Here is a 21,332-nt window from a genome sequence, read left to right as displayed (position 1 = left end):
TTTGACACGACGCTTTTAATATTGACGTTTTGTGTGATGCAAGTCGTAGCAACCGGCAACAGACATACTAATATTTTATTCAAATATTTAAAATAAATTCATCAAAAAGAAAGTATGCAGTTCAAAATAACTTTGAGAGTAGAAAAAATATTATAAACAATTCGGGAGGTAACTAATTTAACCAGTCTCGGACTCTATTGCTACCCCTCGCTATCGCTCGGGGGCAAACTTGTCCTCGACAGGTAAATATTAGTTACCTCCCTTAATGTTTAAATAACTATTTGTTCAAGCATCCAATGCGGGTTCACAGGCGACCAATAATGCATATTGTGCCTATTCACATGACCGTTACTTTTAAATGACGATTCGTCCGTGAATAAAACATTTTTGAAAAACATTCTATCCTCGCGTAATCTTCCTTGGGCCCATTCGCAAAACGCAACTCTGTTTTCAAAATCATCCCCGTGGAGTTCTTGATGCAATTCAAGATGGTACGGATCATACTTATGTTGTTGCAAGATCCTTCCCACAGATGATTTGCTGATGCCAGTTTCGCTGCTGATTCCTCGTATGCCAATATGATTATTGTTATCAGCGTAATTTAACACAATTGCCTTGTTTAATTCGTTGGTGATGGGTTTGTTGACGACATCCTTGGTTTTCGGTTTCAAACTTCTTGTTTCTTTGAGTCCTTCCACAAGACGTTTAAAAATCTTTTTTTGAGGATGATTTCGCAATGGAAATCTTTCCGCGTAAAGTCTTTCGGCAACGACTGCATTTTGGTGAGCTTCCCCGTAGATGAGGATCATATCCACTTTTTCCTCCAATGAATAATTAAAAGGCATTTCGGAAAAGACACTTATTTTATAACTAAACCAAAACGACACTTTTTTCTTCACGAAGTTAACTCTTCGATATCCAAAAAAATATTGTGCATTTGAAGTGAAAAAATAATTACAGGAAAACTTGCAGGTAATGACTAATGAGTAATGACAAGCTGATTACCTCTAGTTGTTTACTAACCCTTATGTCATGTAGCAATAAGGTTGAAAATACCCTAAGCAAATTCTGGACACCATCTGGCCAGACTGGGGCCCTAGGTACCTGCACTTCGGCTTAAGCCGCCCTCAAAAATATTGGTACTATAAATTGGGGACAAGACAACCACAAACTTAACTTTGTCTGCCATAAATTTTCATAAAGTAAAACACTCCAAATTAAATAAACCAAATATCTTTACATCAAAACATTTTAATTAAATTCTAATCACGGATTTTATTTCTCTATCATTTTTTCATAAAGTATACTAAATTTGAACTGCAACGAACAAAATTTAATTTTTAAAGTGATAGTTTTTTGCCTGCTGCACCTAGGTAATTAATTTTAACAAAAAAGTAATACCTAATATTTGTGGCGGTGAACAGTATTTATGCATCTATAATACCTTCATATAAATATAATTTAGTTTTAAAGTCATTTTCCTACGGGACACAAGTGATGGGACACCCGGTATATACAACAAATGCCTGTGAACCTTTCATTCTCATTTTACGAGTACAGTAGCCATCCCTCCAAATTTATATTTATTGATGTTCGCTTGAGGCTTCAAACATTCATTTATAGCAAAATAAAAAGCTCAACCACTTTTAGTAAAAAATTAAGAAAAGACGTAATTTAACGGAAAGAACGTTTAGAAAATTTGATTAGTAAATACAACAATAATGTTGTTGACATTTTTAGTTATGTGAAAGCAGTTTCGTATTATAATAAAATTTAATTTGTATATTTTAATAAACATGTTTGAACATTTTGGACTAAGTGTTTAATTTTGAGAAAGAATAAATACTTTAAAGAGCACCTGCTTTGCCGTATCATTTTTGTGTAATTAACCCGTCCCTGATAATCCTCTACATTTTGCTACCTGACCTGGTACCTGCATTTGGAGGAACTCGTTTGCGCCACTACCAGGTAGTCTCTCTTGGACGAACTACTCTTCTTCTCACTAGGACGTGCCAAATACTAATCCCCTCGTTATTAGGAGTAGTATTGCGTATCATAAAACGTTAGAGTTCTGGCAGTACTATACTAGGAAGAAATTACGTCAAATAGTCTCCATGTAGTTATCAATATCTACGCCTGCATTACAATTACATACCTACTTTACTCTCTTGATAGGTAAATAATGAAATAACTAAACTTCGTCCAGCGATAGATTTTAAATTGTATTAAATAAATTCAACATTACAAAATGCACTAGAATTAATTAATTAGAGCATAATGACAGGGCAAAAATGTTACTGCTTGAAGGGTATATTATTTCAAATTTTACGTGCGCTATCTACTCCTTTCTCCACGTGGAATTTAGTGACTTCTATGTCAACCAATCTCTCACTGGACAAACCATATTACCGTTTAATAATTTTATTATATAAGAATTGCCAAACTGCGGAGAATTATCTAGTTCTCATTTTTTTTTTTTGGTTTAAACAGAAAAGAGAAATCAACTGGTAATAATTAACAAAACTGTCATTCATTAATTGATTACCTATTTAATGAATTATTTGTATTTTGAATGGATTTTTTTTTGTCAGTTTTTTATTGGAATTGCAGATAAAACACATGAAACGAGCATTTGAAGAAAGTTTATTAAAAAAACGCGCCGCAAACATGGAAAATAAGGATGACCGTAATGAAATTTCTAATGAACTGGAGGAACACTGTGAAAACAAGGAGAATTTGAAAGTGAAGGAACAAATTAAGTTGCAGAAAAAATGTACTAAACAAGTGAAGCCACAAGACTCTCGCTGCGCCAATAAAATAAATTATGAGCATAATGAGGAAGCTCGAAACTTACGGAGCGAGAGTGCTACTCATGAAAAGCAGAAAGGAGTTCCTATGGTAAAATGTATTTAAATTTATGTTATCTTAAAATTGGGTGAATATTGTGAAACAATGTAATGTTTGTACAAGTTGATTACTAGATCTTTTAAAGACATGGAAGGAGTGATAAATGAAATAAAAAATAATTTTGTTCATAACAAGTATTCAAAAAATTGTGGCCAAACATGTTCTGTCGTTTTATTTGGTGTGCTTTAACATTTTCTTCAGATACATAATCTTAATTTGATTATCATTTTAATATAAATTAAATCGTCAATTTAAAGTCAAATACCATCTTGTTGCTTAAAAAAAAAGAAAAATTTTTATTGGTTAGTCCGAAAGAAAAAACATTTTTAGGCAAAAGAAATAGTTTACACGACGACCTCTTTGAAATATTTTAACAGAAACAAAATCGAGCATCAGGCCACTTGACCAAGAGTTTTTTTTTAACGTTCTTACTGCCTACTTAATAAAAATTTCCGAAAAAATTCGGAATTTCGCTGAAACGTAAAAAAGAATACGATTATTATTTCTGAAGTGATTCTTAAGGCTCCTTGGTAGCAACATATTTTTTCGATTCCATATACAGGATGTTTCCTTAAAAACGCCGCAAACCGTAACTCCGTTATTTATTGTCCGATTTTAATAAACAAAAAAAGCAATAAAATGGTTAAAAAAAAACACTACAAAATGGACATATTTTTTATTTTTTCAACATTAATTGTTACGTCAAATAAGTGTCAACTTTCTTTTTTTAAATGGAAACATATATTTTTTTATTTTTATTCTGGTAGAGAATTTTTTGTTTGATTTGAATTATGTCTAAAACGTTGACTTTTGTGGAATAAATATTTAAGAAAATAAAATTATACACTTGAGTTTAGCTGTTACATTCAATTTATTAAAGAATACACAACCACATTATAGTTATACACCAGAAAGTTGTTTGGAAAATGACAGTTACAAGTTATATTTTGATAGAACCATTTTAACTGACATTCATATTAAGCATAACAGACCAGACATTATAATTTTAAATAAACAACAAAAGCAAGAATATCTTTTAGATATAGCTGTTCCAAATTCACATAATATAACACAAAAATTAATAAATATTTAGAGCTCTCCGTTGCTATGAGAAATCTTTGGTGTTTAGAAAAAATTTCGATTTTACCACTTGTAATTTCAGCAACGGGAATAGTACCGCAATCTCTTTTTAAAAATTTAAAAATTCTGGATTTAGATAACACATTGTTAGTTGAAATTCAAAAAGGTATATTATTATACTCATGTCACATCGTGAGGAAGTTCCTTAACATTGACACAGAACATAATAAAACACAACAAAGTCAAAATCGGGAGGCGAGACGCCGGTAATTATGTTGATAAGCACAGCACTATTACTTGATAGTAATATCCGTAATAGTGTAAGTACTCCGGCAAAATTGCCGTGCCGCCGGGTGGAGGTGGGATACGAAAAATAGTTATTTAAACAACGAGTGTTAGAAGTGCAACTTTTTTCATAAGTGTGGAAGTTTATTAAACGAGCCCTTGGCGAGTTGAATAATCCACACGCATGAAAAAAAAGCACGCTAACACGAGTTATTTTTTTTTTTACTTTCATAAATCAAAACCTATTTTAACTGTAATTTTGTGCTTCCATTTTGGTCAAGTGTGGTGACCGGTTGTGGTAACTAAGGAAACGTTATAATTATCTTTATTGAAATTATTTGTCATTTGTATGTCAGTCTCAATAAAAGTGAAAATAAGTCATTCAGATGAAGATCCTGAAATTACTTGTGGACTAAAGAAACGTGGGTTATTTCAATTTTCATTTTGAAAAATCACTTCTTTGTGGAATACGTATATCGTTCATTTACGGATTAAAACCAAGCAGTTAAAAAAAGTTGATGACATCATCACTAAGTGAAAAAAAGTGACACTTCTAACACTAAAATCAATGAAAAATAGTTAACTTTTTTTTATAAAATTAAAAAAACTTTTTTTAATGAAATTTAAAAAAAAAGTTTTATTACATTACGATTTTTTAATAATGAATTTGAAAAAAATCAAGGGCGCCGTGGAAAACAATAACAAATGTTTATTCTTCGTTCGAAGAATGACGAAATGACATTTATCCCTTTGACATTGTCATTGTTTTCCACGGCGCGCTTGATTTTTTTTTCAAAATTCATTTATAAAACATGGTAACGTAATAAATTTTTTTTTCTTGAATTTTTATTGCACAAAAGTCAACGTGTTAAACATCATTGAAATCAGAAAAAAAATCTTTAGCCAAAATAAAAAATAAAAAATATGCTCGAAAATATGTTTCCATAAAAAAAAATATTGACACTTATTAAAAACAATTTGAGAATCTGACAGGAGTAGCATGCAATTTTAATCACTTGTGACAGATGACAGAGTAGGAGGACGTTTTTATCGAGATAAACATTTTTGATTGGATGAAAGCAAGCGCTCTGATTGGCTGAACACGCACGTTTCTGTATGGGAATTAATCAGATAAATTTAATTTAGGTACATTTTCGATTTATTCACTTATTGAAGGTTTACATAGTATGATTTACATATTTCAATTTCACCGTGTATAGCTGAGAAGTGATAACAAGGAGTCTTAAGTGCTCTACCTCAGTTTTAACAACAGGCAATTTCGAAAATTATAAAGTTATGCCACTGTACAATAAAAAAATTGACTACAACATGGAATTCAGTTCAATTAAATTTTCTAATGTAATTTATTTCAAAATTGACTCACTTTCCTTTAATCTTCAGTTTGCAACTACGAAGAAGTGCTTTGGTTCCTCAAGTCACCTTCAATTTGATACTTACAAGAAAAGAGCTGGAACCACGGATCTCGGCAAAGAATATGAAAAACTAATGTGCGCTCTATTAGCTCTCAAATTCGGCACAAGTGATATTGTGGCAGATTTTGAGATGAAAACCAACGGTGACGATTGCGGAGACTTCGACGACGTGGCGCTAAAAGTGACTTTTGTGGATGGACAATCGGAAATATTTCTCTTGCAACTGAAACATTCTGTGAATACGAAAAATGTTACCGACAATAAGCTTGCGGCGGAAACTGGCGACTTCAGCCTACTGAAGTATATAAAATCTATACGAAAATTTGAAAACATTGAGAATGTCAGTTTTATTTTATACACGAATAACTCGGCAAGTATCAAGTGTAATTCAAAAATTTGTTTTCAAAATAAGGCCAATACAATCGAAGAGGTTGTTGTGAGGGAATTGCAAGACTTGGATCCTAAGAAACTTCTGCTAATGAACAGAAAAGAAATCAGCGATGAGAAAGAGGGAACAAAAGTTTTTCAGTTTGAATTAAATCAGAGTAGTGGATCAGTTGAAGGTCTTGATGATCGTTTGAAACATTTTTATTTCTTTGCCCATCAGACTAACACTACAGGAGCACAGTCGTTAATCAACGCAATGTTGAATGAAGAGTGTGGAATTAACGATGCTACTTACTCTTCAAGTTTTATCCAGTTCATGGAAACGTGGTGGTCTGGTAACTTTATTCTGTGTAAATATGATATGGTAGCCAAATTGGCTGAGTTAACACTTACGCCTTTTATAAAAACGATATCGGACAGAAAGTGCAACGAAAAATCAAAACTTCTTCGAGTAGCAATTATGAAATTTGACATGACGATTGTTAGAGATACGAATGAAGAGGTTATCGCGAACATCTGGGACGAGACAGCAAGTGATGATGAAATTAGTTTGACATCGCTCAAATATGGATTGCGTCCAAAAGGGGATAAGGATTTATCTCCAAAGGAAAGAAGTAAAGTCTTGTGGCATCTAAACAAAGTTCCCTTGATTGTGAAAGCAGAAGAATGTCATGAAGCACAAGTTAAACACGCTATCAGACTGCTCGAGAAACTTGAAAAGAAAAAAGTGGTATTATTGGCGAACGCAACAAAAGAAGACTTTCCGAGATGGAATGTTTTCCAAGATCTTTCCGATTTACCAAATGAAGATGTCTACAAAGATATTGTTCAACATTTTGTGGTGTCTCTTCAAGGTCGACAATCAATTTTTTTGGACCACTTACTCAATTTTGATCAAAGAAATGGGAGAAATATTGAAACTGCAGACCTTACTAAAATGACACAAGAAATTGTTGAAATCGGTAGAAGGCAGGAGAATGCGTTTGAAGCTTACATTCCCAGAAGTGTTTCTACGATTTGCTTAGACATAAACAAATTGTCAGAGTTTTGTAATATAACAGGTTCTCTCGTAATTATTTGTAACTTTCCTCAATTTTGGAATAGAATTATGCGATTGTTCGATTTACACGTGATGGAGCTTGACCAGTACTTGAAACTGGAAGACAGGAAGCAATTAAGCAAAGTTAATGTTTTGCTGACAAGTAATAAATGGCAGCAGGTTCAATTCAATGACATTTGTAAAGAGACCGAAAGAAACGTGCATTTACTACAAGATTTCGACAACATAAGTTTTACATCAGTTCTAAGTAAACAAAACAGATTATCGTTGGAAACAATGAAATCAAAAGAAGCACGTGTCCATGAATTGGAAATTTTCACATATCTCGACCATCCTCTGAATGTCATTTGCTCCCCACCCGGAATGGGTAAGAGCACGCTGGTGACTCGCTTGAGCAGCATCTGTCCCTCCAGTTACTGGAGTGTCCGCGTAAATTTAATCAATTACAAAAGAGTTTTTAAGAATGAATGTTCGCACAATGAAATATTGCACCATTTTGTTGAAGAAGAGGAGGATCCATTAGTGGTTAAGATTCGTTCGATGCTTTTACAAAATAAAAGAATGTATTTTTTTCTCGATGGATTGGATGAACTAGATAGTGACTGTATTCAGATCGCTTTGGATTTTATTAAGCACATCTCTTCGTTGGGTCATCGCGTTTGGATTACTTCACGTGAAAATTTGGAGCAAACACTGTCGCGAAGCCTGGACATATTTCCCCTAAAAATTGAAGAGTTGACAGAAGAGGAGCAGAAGACATACATCCAAAAGCGTCTACAGAATATCTACCAAGAAGATGAAGTTGAACAAATTACCAATAAAATGTACGCAAGCGTGGATCTCGTTAACAGTCGACGCTTGTTAGAAGTCCCATTACAGTTGTTCATGGTTATGGAAAATTTTTGCGACAATAAAAATTTGTGGAAAGAACCCGACCAAGAAATTTTTGTGTTGACCAAAATGTATAAAATATTTTTCCAAGGAAAGAAGAAACATCAACATCGAAAATTGGGAGTGCACGAATACGAGAACCAACTCGGGTTTGACTTTGATCTGTATCTGGAACAATACGAATTGCCAGCACTGGTGTCTTGTCTTGATACCACGACTTTCGACAAGTTAAAGATAAATTTGCGAAAGAGCCAAAAGTTCTTGGAAAAATTAAGAACTGGAGATCCATTCGGAATAGTCAGTGGAGTGACCGACGATAATCAAGTCGTTTTCAACCACCAAACTTACGCAGAATATTTTGCGTGTGCGTGGCTGAAGAATAATCTGGATAAGGTTTCGTTGCTGCAAGATGACTTATTTGCAAAAAAATATCACAATCTGAAGCTCATATTCGATATTATGTTGGCGGAAAATAGTGCACTTCACTTGACTGTAATCTATAGACAAACGGATCTAGTTATAAAGTATTTGGACAAGAAGAAGGTGAAAGATGAAGGTGATCGAAGTCCACTTCATTTATTCTGCACTTATGGCGTCGAACATCCTCTTTTGCGAAAAGAAGTAGACTCATCGTCATCGCCTTTCGAAAGGAAATATGCTGAAAATATCTACACAGTACAAAGAAGTATTCAAAATGTTGTTGCATTGTGATGTATTTCAAAAGGACGCCGTTTTTGGATGGAATTGTCTTGACTACGCCCTTCGATTCCAAAACTTGTTCGCAGTAGAAATTTTTTTAGAAAGATTTACTGACTCGACAATTCTTGAAAATGTATTCAGACGCTATGATATTGACACACTTGCATATTATTCTTCACAGATGGGTTATCCAAATTTATTACGTGTTGTCATTAAAACAGACTCAAGGGTTCTTTCCGTGAAAATTGGAAAACGCAATTTCACATTGTTGCACGTGGCCATAATTGGAATTAAAAAGAATTACAAATTTGAACCGATTTTAGTAGAGGAAAGCCAAGATGTGGTGATGACCTTAATAGGATGCGGCTTAGATGTAGATGCACAATGTGGCTGGAAGAGAACCGCTTTGCATTTGGCTTCTGAACTTGATGACGATGCGATCGTTAAACTTTTAGTGGAACGAGGAGCAAATATCAATGTGACTGATAAGTTTGGACGAAACGCACTACATTTCGCTCTCAGAAATCCTAAAGTAAATATGGGGATAGTAAAACATTTAATAGATAAAGGGATAGATGTGAAAGCCAGAGATGACAATGAAAGAAGTGCGTTACATTTTTGTTGCAGAGAAGGACACCATGACGCTTTGGTCATGTTGCTTAATCTTGGTCTTGACGTAAAAGTTGTCACTGCTGAGAAAATAAACTTATTACATACAATATTCAGACAAAACAAACCAAATCGAGAAATGATCAAGTTGCTGGTCAGTAAAGGCGCAGACGTAAATGGTGAAGACTCTCGTGGACGGACTGCCTTACATTTTGCCTGCTACCATGATTCTGATATATTAGAAGCACCCGTTCAGTCTGTGGAAGACGTTAATGCAATAGACATTTATGAAAAAAGTATTTTGCACCACATGATTCTTTCTGCAGAAATAATATCTTTTTTACTAGAAAATGGTGCCAACGTAAACGCTAAAGATGACAAAAACCGAAGTGCACTTTACTATGCCGTTTACAGAAAAAATTACAATTGTATAAAGGTGCTAATTGATCACGGTGCTGACGTTAATACTGTTTGTGATTCCGGGAAAACTTTGTTACATGCAGCTTTCGAAGAAGGACACGTCCCAGATGTTGAGGTGATTCAGTTGTTACTAAGTAAAGGTGTTGACGCCAACAAGCGAGATAGTAACCAAACAACTGCTCTAGACCATGCTGTAACACGTCCTGGATCATATGACTTGGTGAAGATACTGTTCGATGCTACAGCACACGATCAATTGATGTCTACTGACTACGTAACGTTTCTTCACTACGCTGTTTACGAAGGCAATTGTTTTGCTGTAGAATTATTCCTAGAAAGTGGATTAGATCTGGATAAGATCGATGTCAACAACGACAAATACCCTTTGTACTTTGCAGTCAAAAGTGAACACCTTCGGCGCGATCTATTATTGCAAATGACCGAGTTTATACGACTTTGTAAAATATCAGATTCCGGACAAAAGCATATTATTGAATTCTTGGAGGAATATTTCTCAAAAGGCATCAGGTTCCCTTCAGTAAGTTTGTTTAACATCAATTTGTTTATTTTTCAAATAGTCACAGTACTTGCTGAATAGAAAGCGATGTCTGTGATTTATAGTCGTTCAAGAATCCCAAGTTATGTTAAATAAATAGTTGCACAATTTGGACCGATGAATAAAAATTTTATAAATCGGATCTGCATTTATTAACAGACTGGAGGTCGCAGGTACTCCGTTGGGCCGAATTGTGGCTTTCTAACTAAAAGATGTCAAATAATATAACGTTAGGATTCTTGAAGGACTATACACATAATTGGAAAGTACCACATCCAGTTGGTTAATCATGAAATCGATCAAATCAGTACAAAAAATTTTCAATTGTTGAAAATAAGTCAAACCGTTAATTTTCTCTTTGAAATAACATTTTTAACAAATTTACATTATTTCTATATTTAGGTAAACTCTGTCCACTCATAGATTGCTTGACATAAATGTTACTAAAAGTGTTCACTCTACGCTACGACAAATAGATTCGGCGCGAAATTTAAAAAATGGAAAGAGCAGGTTTACACGTGATGTTTTATTATTATTCTGCATGTTTACATTTAGGAAAGACGAAAGAAAACTTCAGTATAGTAGGAGTAATATATTGGGTTTTATTAATACAGGGTATTTCACGAGTGATAATGTGCCCGACTGAATTAAAAATGTAAGGCACAATTCATTTTCTAATTTCCGAAAAAAGCTGGCTAATGAAACTAAAATATCCAGCTTTTTTCCGAAATGGCTAAACACAAACAAAAGATTTATTTAATGCATGAACAAAAATTACCTCTGATTCATTTTCGATGTTTGTAATGTCACTTAAAGTGTTCATTATGTTAGATTCTTGAGGCACGCACTCACTTTACAAATTCAAAAAAATCAACAAAAATCGCAACGGAACAGATCAAAACAGCAGCACGATCAAAACTAATAACTTTTAAAACCAGAGGAACGCAAAACATAGCTCTAAAGATGAAAAATCGCAAATCTAAATGGTTAAACCACTTGACAGCACTGACAGTTAATGTCATATAATTTATTTTTTCTTCAAACGTCCGTAAATTATGACATTATCCTGCTGCATTGATAATGCTAAAGTGTCACTTCATTGTCATGGCATCTAACGAGCTGACGAGCGGCAGATAAAGTTATTATCTCCGCTGAGGGCGTCCGTGAAGTTATTATCTCCGCTGATGAGCGGCAGTAAAGTAAACTAGCTACATCATTTGAAATTCCTACCTGGTTTCTTAACATGTCCTAAATAATTTGTTATGAAGGTTTGAAGAAAAAATAGTATATGTTATTCGGAGCAAAATTGGTTTTATGTGCTTTGGCTGGTTTGTCTGCCTCACTGCGTTCGGCAGCCAATCTACCAGCCGCAGCACATAAAACTTCATTTTTGCTCCTCATAACATAATATACTATTTCGCGTGGGTTTTATAAGAACCAATGAGAATCAGTGGCGCGAATGTTTCTAGGTATTACCAACATAATCTACGATACTTTGATAATATTTTAATGTTATGGTTTGGGGATTTTGTTATCTAAGGATATTTAAAAAAGTGCAATCTATCAGTGGACGGAGTCTACATAAATTTTTTGAGCAAAAGTTGCAGACTGATTTAATTAAAATTTCATTGATAGTACCGTTAGGTATTTTTTATTTTTTTTCCTTAAGATTATAGCGATATCTTGATGAGATATTTATGTCAAGAATATTGTAACTTTCAAAATGTCTTGTGTTTCTACATGGACTCTTGAAACATTTAAATTTTGAACATGAGATCTACTGTTTATTTTCTATCTGTTAAAAAGTGTCCATTTTCTAGGTATCGTTTTCTGTCGATGGGTATTTCGATTCATACTGGAAACAGATACAACTCTCGAGTAGGCTACGGAGTTTAGATACTGCCATTTTTTTTTGCTGTTCATCTGATGACTCAGAGAGCGACTGGGAATAATCACCAGAAGATAATCTAAACTATGGTTGTATGAATTGTTAATAAAGTTTCGAAAATACGTCTGACATCATTTACAAAAACAAATAAAAAAAGGTCATTATAAAAATTTTCAGTTTATTTTTAATCTGTAAATCAGACAGTTTAGAATTGACCGAACATTTTTATTAGAAAATTTGGCTAGTTTTTTTTTCTTGAAAGTCGTTCAAAATTTAGGTATATTTAAGTTGATATGAGAAATTTGTGATAAAAAAAGTCCAGAATAAAACAAAATAAAATCACTTTTAACACGAATATCATACATTATTTTTTCAACAAACAGTACAAACACTATTAAAACCGTGGAGGGAGAAAAGACTGGACATGGCACTAATTCAAATATGTATGGGGAAAGATACTTTTGAGGAGATTTCTAGCACGGAATGGTACTTTCGAGGAGAATTTGGGAATTTCGAGGAGCTCCTCGAAATTCCATGCAACGGAAAGGTACTTTAGAGGTATCAAGATCTGATTGGGATGTGCTGCCCACTACATGAACTAACACTGTATCGACACTGTAATGAGTTTAACTAGGCTATTGTCCCCCAGGTGGAGAAATACATTACGAAATTATTTTCAAATATGGACAGCAGTTTCATTGCCTTAAAACTGGTTTTCAACCCTTATTTTAATTGACAAAATGTTTATAAATTATTATTATTATTACTCTAAATTAGCTTTTCAATCCTTATTTTGGCATAATAAAAATCTGCCTTTAAATAAGTTCCACATGATCAATCATATCCTTCATCCCGTTTTAATCAACAATTTGTAAATCCAATGAATAATGAATATTTTTTAGCAATATTTATCGTTCACCCCAAGAATTTTTAGTTCTAATGTTAACAATTTTGATAAGAAGTTACCCTCCAACCTTTTTTTATGTTTGTGAAAGCAAAACACCACAAATGTTAACTGTCTAATTTCGGATAATGATCAACGGTATTTTTTTTAACTTTCACCCCCTGCGTTTACTTTTACAATTCTAAATGTCGTAAAAGTTTTTTAAAGTGTTGTGATCATCTTAATAACTGTCACAACACTAATGGCTAATCAAAAATTTTGTTTTGCTCGTAACTGGCTTATTTACAAATCTGCGCCGCAACCCCCTACACACGAATTGGTACTTTTGAGAAACCGTAACTCCTTGAAAGTATCATTAGATACATAAACTCTATTATCAAGAGCAATGATATTTTTTTGTTCTTTTACGCTCAAACCTTTGAAAAACTACCCCCTTTTGTAAATTTGCTCCCATAATTTTTTTGTTTTTTTGCATTGATTGTTCACACTAAGACTTCTTAGTTTTAATGTTAACAGTGTGACAAGAAAATACCCTCCCACCCTCTTTCAACCCCCAAACTTTTTTTATGTACAAAAAAGCAAAATACTACAAAACTTAACTGTCTAATTTCAGATGACGAACAAACAGTAACTTTTTTTCAATTTTCACCCTCCACTTTTCCTTTCAAAATCCAAAATCTCGTAGAAGTTTTTTAAAATGATGCGATCATCTTAAAAACTGTCACAACATTAATGGCTAATCAAAAATTTTGTTTTCCTCATAACTGGCTTACTAATCTGTGCCGCATCTGTGTGCATACGAATTGGCACTTTTGAGAAACAGAAACTCCCTGAAAGTTTCATTAGGTACATAATCTTCATTGACTATGTATCTAATGATGCTTTCAAGGAGTTTCTGTTCCCTTACGGGAAAAGATATTTTTTTGTCGTTTTGCGTTCAACCATTTGAAAAACTACTCCTTTTGTAAATTTTGTAAAATTAAAAATTATTTTTGTGAAAACTGTTAAGAAAATAGAAAATGCAAGTAAAGAATTAAAATAAATTTCAATTATTGAGGGACACTTTATCCACTTTTGCAAGCTTTAATCTATGTCAAGGAGACTCCGGGTGGTCTATACTTACAAAAAGATTTGAATCAAAAACTTTGAGAAGACTTTTTAAACGAAAGGTTAGTCGACTCCATTTTCTATTTATAATTTTTAGTTCCTAATATCATTTTAGGGTCAATTTTGTCTTCAAGATTTGTTTTTTAATAATATAAATTCATGTTATGTAACACCATTTCCAATAGAACATAACCTTAAAAATTGATATCACGTAAAGATACTTTTGAAGAACACGAATTCCCCAAAAGTACCTTTACGAGAATCGAAGGCATATTCGGAATCAGTGCTTTTTAATTCGTTTGTGATTTGGACAATTGCAAGTATTTTTAGTACTGTTTAATAATCACTAATGAAGTAAAATCTGTTGTAAAAAATATTTCGCCAAATAATAGAAGAGTCACCCGATTCCATTTCATATTTAATATTTTTTTAAATGGGGTTACTGCGGGATTCCTGTTGATAATAATTTAATGTCAACTTTGCCTTCAAGATAATTAGGTCTTTTTAAAAAGAGAGACCGACATACTCTGTAACATCATTTCTAGTAGAATACACCTATATAACCTCAAAATTAATATGATGTAAAGGTACTTTTGAAGAACATAAATTCCCCAAAAGTACCTTTGCGAGAATTGAAGAATGATTCGGAATCCGGCTTTTTAATTCGTTTGTGATTGGGATAACTTCAAGCATTTTTAGTTTTTTTTTTTTTTTATCACTAAACAAGTAATATCAGTTGTAAAAAATTGTCGCCAAATACTAGAGGGGTCACCCGATTCCCTTTCATATTTAACACTTTTAAGAATGAGATTGCAGCGGGATTCCTGTTGATAATAATTTCATGTCAACTTTGTCTTCAAGATAATTAGGTATTTTTAAAAAGGATCAAAAAGGCCAGCACAGTCTGTAACATCATTTCCAATTGAACATACTCCTAAAACGCATATCACGTAAAGGCACTTTTGAGGAACACGAATTCCCCAAAAGTACTTTGCGAGCCATTGCAAGGACGGCGATGTTGAACACCTGATCGGTACTTGACCCTGGTTTCGAGAGAATAAACTATTTATAGATTTAGAATCGACATGTAATGTAGCCTTTGTTTAAAATGTGGGGCCTAATTAGGTGTTGTAAGGAGAAGTAAGTCGGGCAAGATTTTTAGGAACGATCTTGTACTCTGATGAAATAAATGTTAATTTTTTAGGTTTTGAGCAGTATTTCTTACAAGCAGTTTACTGAAAATAAAATTTGCATTTTGTTTTATTTAAATAATGACAATTAAAACGTATCGGTGTGTTATTTTATATAATGTACAGTAAGGTGTTGAAATGCACATTCAGACTGGTACTGTTGAGAAAAAAGAACCCCTGGACTCCTTTCGATGTAAAGTGCACCCATAAACCGTGGATTAAATTCGATAAAAGGCAAACAAACAATTTGTGAAAAAAATATTCGGACAGATTAATTTCTAATTTCACGTGATGAACAATGACTGAGAGCCCGATTTCAAGTCAGGGTGACAAATAGGTGGTGCAGCGCAAATGTGTAGCTATCTTTGTCCTACACATTAATTACTAATATGCGTCATCTTTCTCAAACTTGCAATTTTGTGCCGTTACCATGACAATACAAGTTGCAAGTCAACTTGAAATCGGCCTCTTAGTCTGTTGGCAAAGAAACAGTTGAAAAATACTGGTGGTTTTTTGTCTCGTAATTAGCACTGACCGGATTTTTTAACTTGAGATGACATTAAATAGATTTTTGGTTATGCCGGTTTTGTTTATACTATTCCAAACAGATTTCCTTTCATTCATTCATTTTTAAGAATGGGGCTGCAGCGGGATTCATGTTGATAATAATTTAATGTCAACTTTGTCTTCAAGATAATTAGGTCTTTTTAAAAAGTCTCACAAAGGGCAACATACTCTGTAACATCATTTCCAATAGAACATAACCTCAAATTTGATATCACGTAAAGGTACTTTTGAAGAACACGAATTCCCCAAAAGTACCTTTGCGAGAACTGAAGAATGATTTATTTGTTTGTGATTGGGATAATTTCAAGGGATTTTTAGTATTTTTTAATCACTAATCAAGTAGGATCGGTTGTAAGCAATACTTCGCCAAATACTAGAGGAGTTGAAGCGGGATTCCTGTTGATAATAATTTAATGTCAACTTTGTCTTCAAGATAATTAGGTCTTTATAAAAAGGTTCAGAAAGGCCAACATACTCTGTAACATCATTTCCAATAGAGCATAACCTTAAAATTCATATCTCGTAAAGGTACTTTTGAAGAATACGAATTCCCCAAAAGTACCTTTGCGGATTCCGATGACATTAATGAAATCGATGGCTTCTTTGCACCAAGGGTCTAAGGTTTCAAAGGCTAAACCTTTAAATACGTAATTTGATGAAATAATTGCTATTTGCTATGTTTGCGTTTGCTAGCCATTTCAGTGATAAAACCTGAAACTTCAGAAGTTTTCAAAACGTCTGCAAGTGCATCTACAATAGTAATGTCCCAAACTAAAGGTTGACCTTTATTAATCCATGGTAGTAAAGTCATCCCATCTGGGCATTTTCCATCATCCCGAGACAGTCCGTTTGGTTCTAAAGTTGAATTAACATGAATAGAATTTAAAGCCCGCTTGATAATAGAATTAATTTCAGTGTGTCTGGAAAATCTACCACTGCTTTTTGAACAACTTAGACCGTGGATGCCAATTTCGTCAACTTTCGTATTGCATTTGCAAATATGAGGTGTACAAAGATTACAACCCAATCTCAAACGAATACCAACTTGGAAGGAAGTGTTATCTAAAAGAGTACCAATATTAGGAGAAGGTATTCCATGTAACCAAGATTTTCTGTATTGCAAAGCCTTATAACGAGCCAAGTCTCTAGGTGATTTAAAGATTAAGTCATTGGCAATTATTCGTTTGGTATTGATATTATCCCAATTTTTCTGAAATTGTGGGATTGTTGGTCTTTCGTTCTCAATTAATTATTAATTCATTATTATAAGAAGTATTACTAGTTGTATAATTAACCCGGACAAGATGGTGTTTTAATGTGTTTGGATTAATTTATTTATTTTTAATTAAATTAATTCGACAAAAATATTAGTGCATAGAATCGGCTCTTCAAGTAATATTAAGATCGTGTTTTCTGTTTATCTTAAAAACGTAATCTTCATTCCAGGCCTGATAAGTACATATTGTATAGCCAGCGTCATTAAATCAAACGATTAGTTTTCGCCGAAGTTGTAAAACTTTCCCGCGCGATTTTTTTGTTTCGCTGTGGGAACGCTTGAAATGGAGCCTTTCCCGCTGTTTACGCAATTCTCACCACTCCCGTTGATGTAGCATTGTTGATTTATTTTTGTACTACGCATATTAACTGTCTAATTGGAGATGACACGAACAAAATGAAAAATATTTTAGGACTTCCACCGCACACGTTCCACACCCCATTCCCCGTCAATTTATAAAATATTAAATTTTACATAAAATTATATTTTCGAAATTTGTTACGCAATCCCTAGATACAGATTGGTACTGTTGAGAAACAAGAACTCCTTGAAAGTTTCGTTGAATGTATAGTGCGCCCATAAAAGGTGGATTAATTTCGAAAAAATGCAAACAATTTTTGAAAAACAATCTTCGGACAGATCAAATTCTATTTTCTAGAAGACATTTTAATGAGAAAGCTGACCTTAAAATGTCATTAGGAAGCAATTGGCAACCCTCATTTTAAAGAATTTAAATAGCAAATGCGAGCCAATAGCTGTTACAAAAAACATGCATTCTCTTTTAATTAACCATTGAAAGGACATTTTAAATTAGGGTCCACCCGATTTTCTTTCATATTTAATAATTTTAAGAATGGGGTTTCAGCGGAATTCCTGTTGATAATAATTTAATGTTAACTTTGTCTTCGTGAACGCGGCACTTCCAGAATTTTATTGAATATTTCCGTAAAATGATTAAAATATCCGGAACTGCAGCATCCTATGTATTTAATTACCGAATTAACGGAATTCTCTTTGACAATGTACGAAATTGAAAAATTGCAAATCCGGAAGTGTAGCGTTCGAGGATAAAGAAAAAACAAGTATTGTCTGTCATCCACACAATGAAAAAAAATAAATAAAAAAAAAACGTCGCCTGCACCGAAGAGATGTTGTAGGTACATGCTAATTACAATATATTAGGCTTTTTTTAAAAAGGCTCAGAATTGCCAGCATTGTCTGTAACATCATTTCCAATAGAACATAACCTTAAAAGTGATATCACGTAAAGGTACTTTTGAAGAACACGAATTCCCCAAAGGTACCTTTGCGGGAATTGAAAGAATGATTCGGAATCCAGCTTGTTTATTCGTTTGTGATTGGGATAATTTCAAGGAATTTTGAGTATTCTTTAATGACCAATCAAGTAAGATCGGTTATCAAAATACTTCACCAAATACTAGAGGGGTCACCCTATTCCGTTTCATATTTTACAATTTTACGAATGGGGTTGCAGCGGGATTCCTATTGATAATAATTTAATGACAACTTTGTCTTCAAAATAATTAGAAATTTTTAAAAAGGTTCAGAAAGCCCAGCATAGTCTGTAACACAATTTCCAATAGAACAGATATCACGTAAAGGTACTTTTGAGGAACACGAATTCCCCAAAAGTATCTTTGCGGGAATTGAAGAATGATTCGGAATCCGGTTTTTTTATTCGTTTGTGATTGGGATAATTTCAAGGAATTTTTAGTATTTTTAAATCACCTATCACGTAAAATCGGTTATAAAAATATTTCGCCAAATACTAGAGGGGTCACCCAATTCCGTTTCATATTTTAGATTTTTACGAATGGGGTTGCAGCGGGATTCCTATTGATAATAATTTAATGACAACTTTGTCTTCAAAATAATATGGACTTTTTGAAAAGGTTCAGAAAGCCCAGCATAGTCTGTAACACAATTTGCAAATGAACATAACCTTAAGATTGATATCACGTCAGGTACTTTTGAGGAACACGAATTCCCCAAACGTACCTTTGCGGGAATTGAAGAATTATTCGGAATCCAGCTTGTTTATTCGTTTGTGATTTGGATAATTTCAAGGAATTTTGAGTATTTTTTAATCACCAATCAAGTAAAATCGGTTATAAAAATATTTCGCCAAATACTAGAGGGGTCACCCGATTCCGTTTCATATTTTCGATTTTTACGAATGGGGTTGCAGCGGGATTCCTATTGATAATAATTTAATGACAACTTTGTCTTCAAAATAATTAGGAATTTTTAAAAAGGCTCAGAAAGCCCAGCATAGTCTGTAACACAATTTCCAATAGAACATAACCTTAAAATTGATATCACGTAAAGGTACTTTTGAGGAACACGAATTCCCCAAATGTACCTTTGCGGGAATTGAAGAATGATTCGAAATCGGGCTTTTTTATTCGTTTGTGATTGGGATAATTTCAAGGAATTTTGAGTATTTTTTAATCACCAATCAAGCAAAATCGGTTATAATAATATTTCGCCAAATACTAGAGGGGTCACCCGATTCCGTTTCATATTTTACAATTTTACGAATGGGGTTGCAGCGGGATTCCTAATGATAATAATTTAATGACAACTTTGTCTTCAAAATAATTAGGACTTTTTGAAAAGGTTCAGAAAGTCCAGCATAATCTGTAACACAATTTCCAATAGAACAGATATCACGTAAAGGTACTTTTGAGGAACACGAATTCCCCAAAAGTATCTTTGAGGGAGTTGAAGAATGATTCGGAATCCGGTTTTTTTATTCGTTTGTGATTGGGACAATTTCAAGAAATTTTGAGTATGTTTTAATCACCAATCATGTAAAATCGGTTATAAAAATATTTCGCCAAATACTAGAGGGGTCACCCGATTCCGTTTCATATTTTCGATTTTTACGAATGGGGTTGCAGCGGGATTCCTATTGATAATAATTTAATGACAACTTTGTCTTCAAAATAATTAGGAATTTTTAAAAAGGTTCAGAAAGCCCAGCATAGTCGGTAACACAATTTCCAAATGAACATAACCTTAAAATTGATATCACGTAAAGGTACTTTTGAGGAACACGAATTCCCCAAAAGTATCTTTGCGGGAATTGAAGAATGATTCGGAATCCGGTTTTTTTATTCGTTTGTGATTGGGACAATTTCAAGAAATTTTGAGTATGTTTTAATCACCAATCATGTAAAATCGGTTATAAAAATATTTCACCAATACTAGAGAGGTCACCCGATTCCGTTTCATATTTTACATTTTTACGAATGGGGTTGCAGCGGGATTCCTATTGATAATCATTTAATGACAACTTTGTCTTCAAAATAATTAGAAATTTTTAAAAAGGTTCAGAAAGCCCAGCATAGTCTGTAACACAATTTCCAATAGAACAGATATCACGTAAAGGTACTTTTGAGGAACACGAATTCCCCAAAAGTATCTTTGCGGGAATTGAAGAATGATTCGGAATTCGGTTTTTTTATTCGTTTGTGATTGGGATAATTTCAAGGAATTTTTAGTATTTTTTAATCACCTATCACGTAAAATCGGTTATAAAAATATTTCGCCAAATACTAGAGGGGTCACCCAATTCCGTTTCATATTTTAGATTTTTACGAATGGGGTTGCAGCGGGATTCCTATTGATAATAATTTAAGGACAACTTTGTCTTCAAAATAATATGGACTTTTTGAAAAGGTTCAGAAAGCCCAGCATAGTCTGTAACACAATTTGCAATGAACATAACCTTAAGATTGATATCACGTAAAGGTACTTTTGAGGAACACGAATTCCCCAAAAGTATCTTTGCGGGAATTGAAGAATGATTCGGAATCCGGTTTTTTTATTCGTTTGTGATTGGGACAATTTCAAGAAATTTTGAGTATGTTTTAATCACCAATCATGTAAAATCGGTTATAAAAATATTTCACCAATACTAGAGAGGTCACCCGATTCCGTTTCATATTTTACATTTTTACGAATGGGGTTGGAGCGGGATTCCTATTGATAATCATTTAATGACAACTTTGTCTTCAAAATAATTAGAAATTTTTAAAAAGGTTCAG

The 21,332-nt window shown here is 33.4% G+C and overlaps 2 protein-coding genes across 2 annotated transcripts; both read left to right on the top strand.

Moving 5' to 3' along the window:
• The first annotated feature begins 2,633 nt into the window (after window positions 1–2,633).
• LOC138136561 (uncharacterized) lies at window positions 2,634–12,337 on the top strand. Its single transcript, XM_069055782.1, has 3 exons — window positions 2,634–2,898; window positions 5,674–10,309; window positions 12,148–12,337. The coding sequence occupies exons 1-2, from the start codon at window positions 2,668–2,670 to the stop codon at window positions 8,752–8,754; spliced, it is 3,312 nt and encodes a 1,103-aa protein (XP_068911883.1). The 5' UTR covers window positions 2,634–2,667; the 3' UTR covers window positions 8,755–10,309; window positions 12,148–12,337.
• Window positions 8,924–10,369, top strand: LOC138137080 (putative ankyrin repeat protein RF_0381). The gene has a single exon (XM_069056368.1). It carries the CDS (start codon window positions 8,924–8,926, stop codon window positions 10,367–10,369), a length of 1,446 nt encoding a protein of 481 aa, XP_068912469.1.
• Window positions 12,338–21,332: the final 8,995 nt, after the last annotated feature.

This window comes from Tenebrio molitor, chromosome 8 (assembly GCF_963966145.1).
Source record: "Tenebrio molitor chromosome 8, icTenMoli1.1, whole genome shotgun sequence".
NCBI lineage: Eukaryota > Metazoa > Arthropoda > Insecta > Coleoptera > Tenebrionidae > Tenebrio > Tenebrio molitor.
Note: the sequence above shows the minus strand (reverse complement) of the source record. Positions and strands in the feature narration are given on the sequence as shown.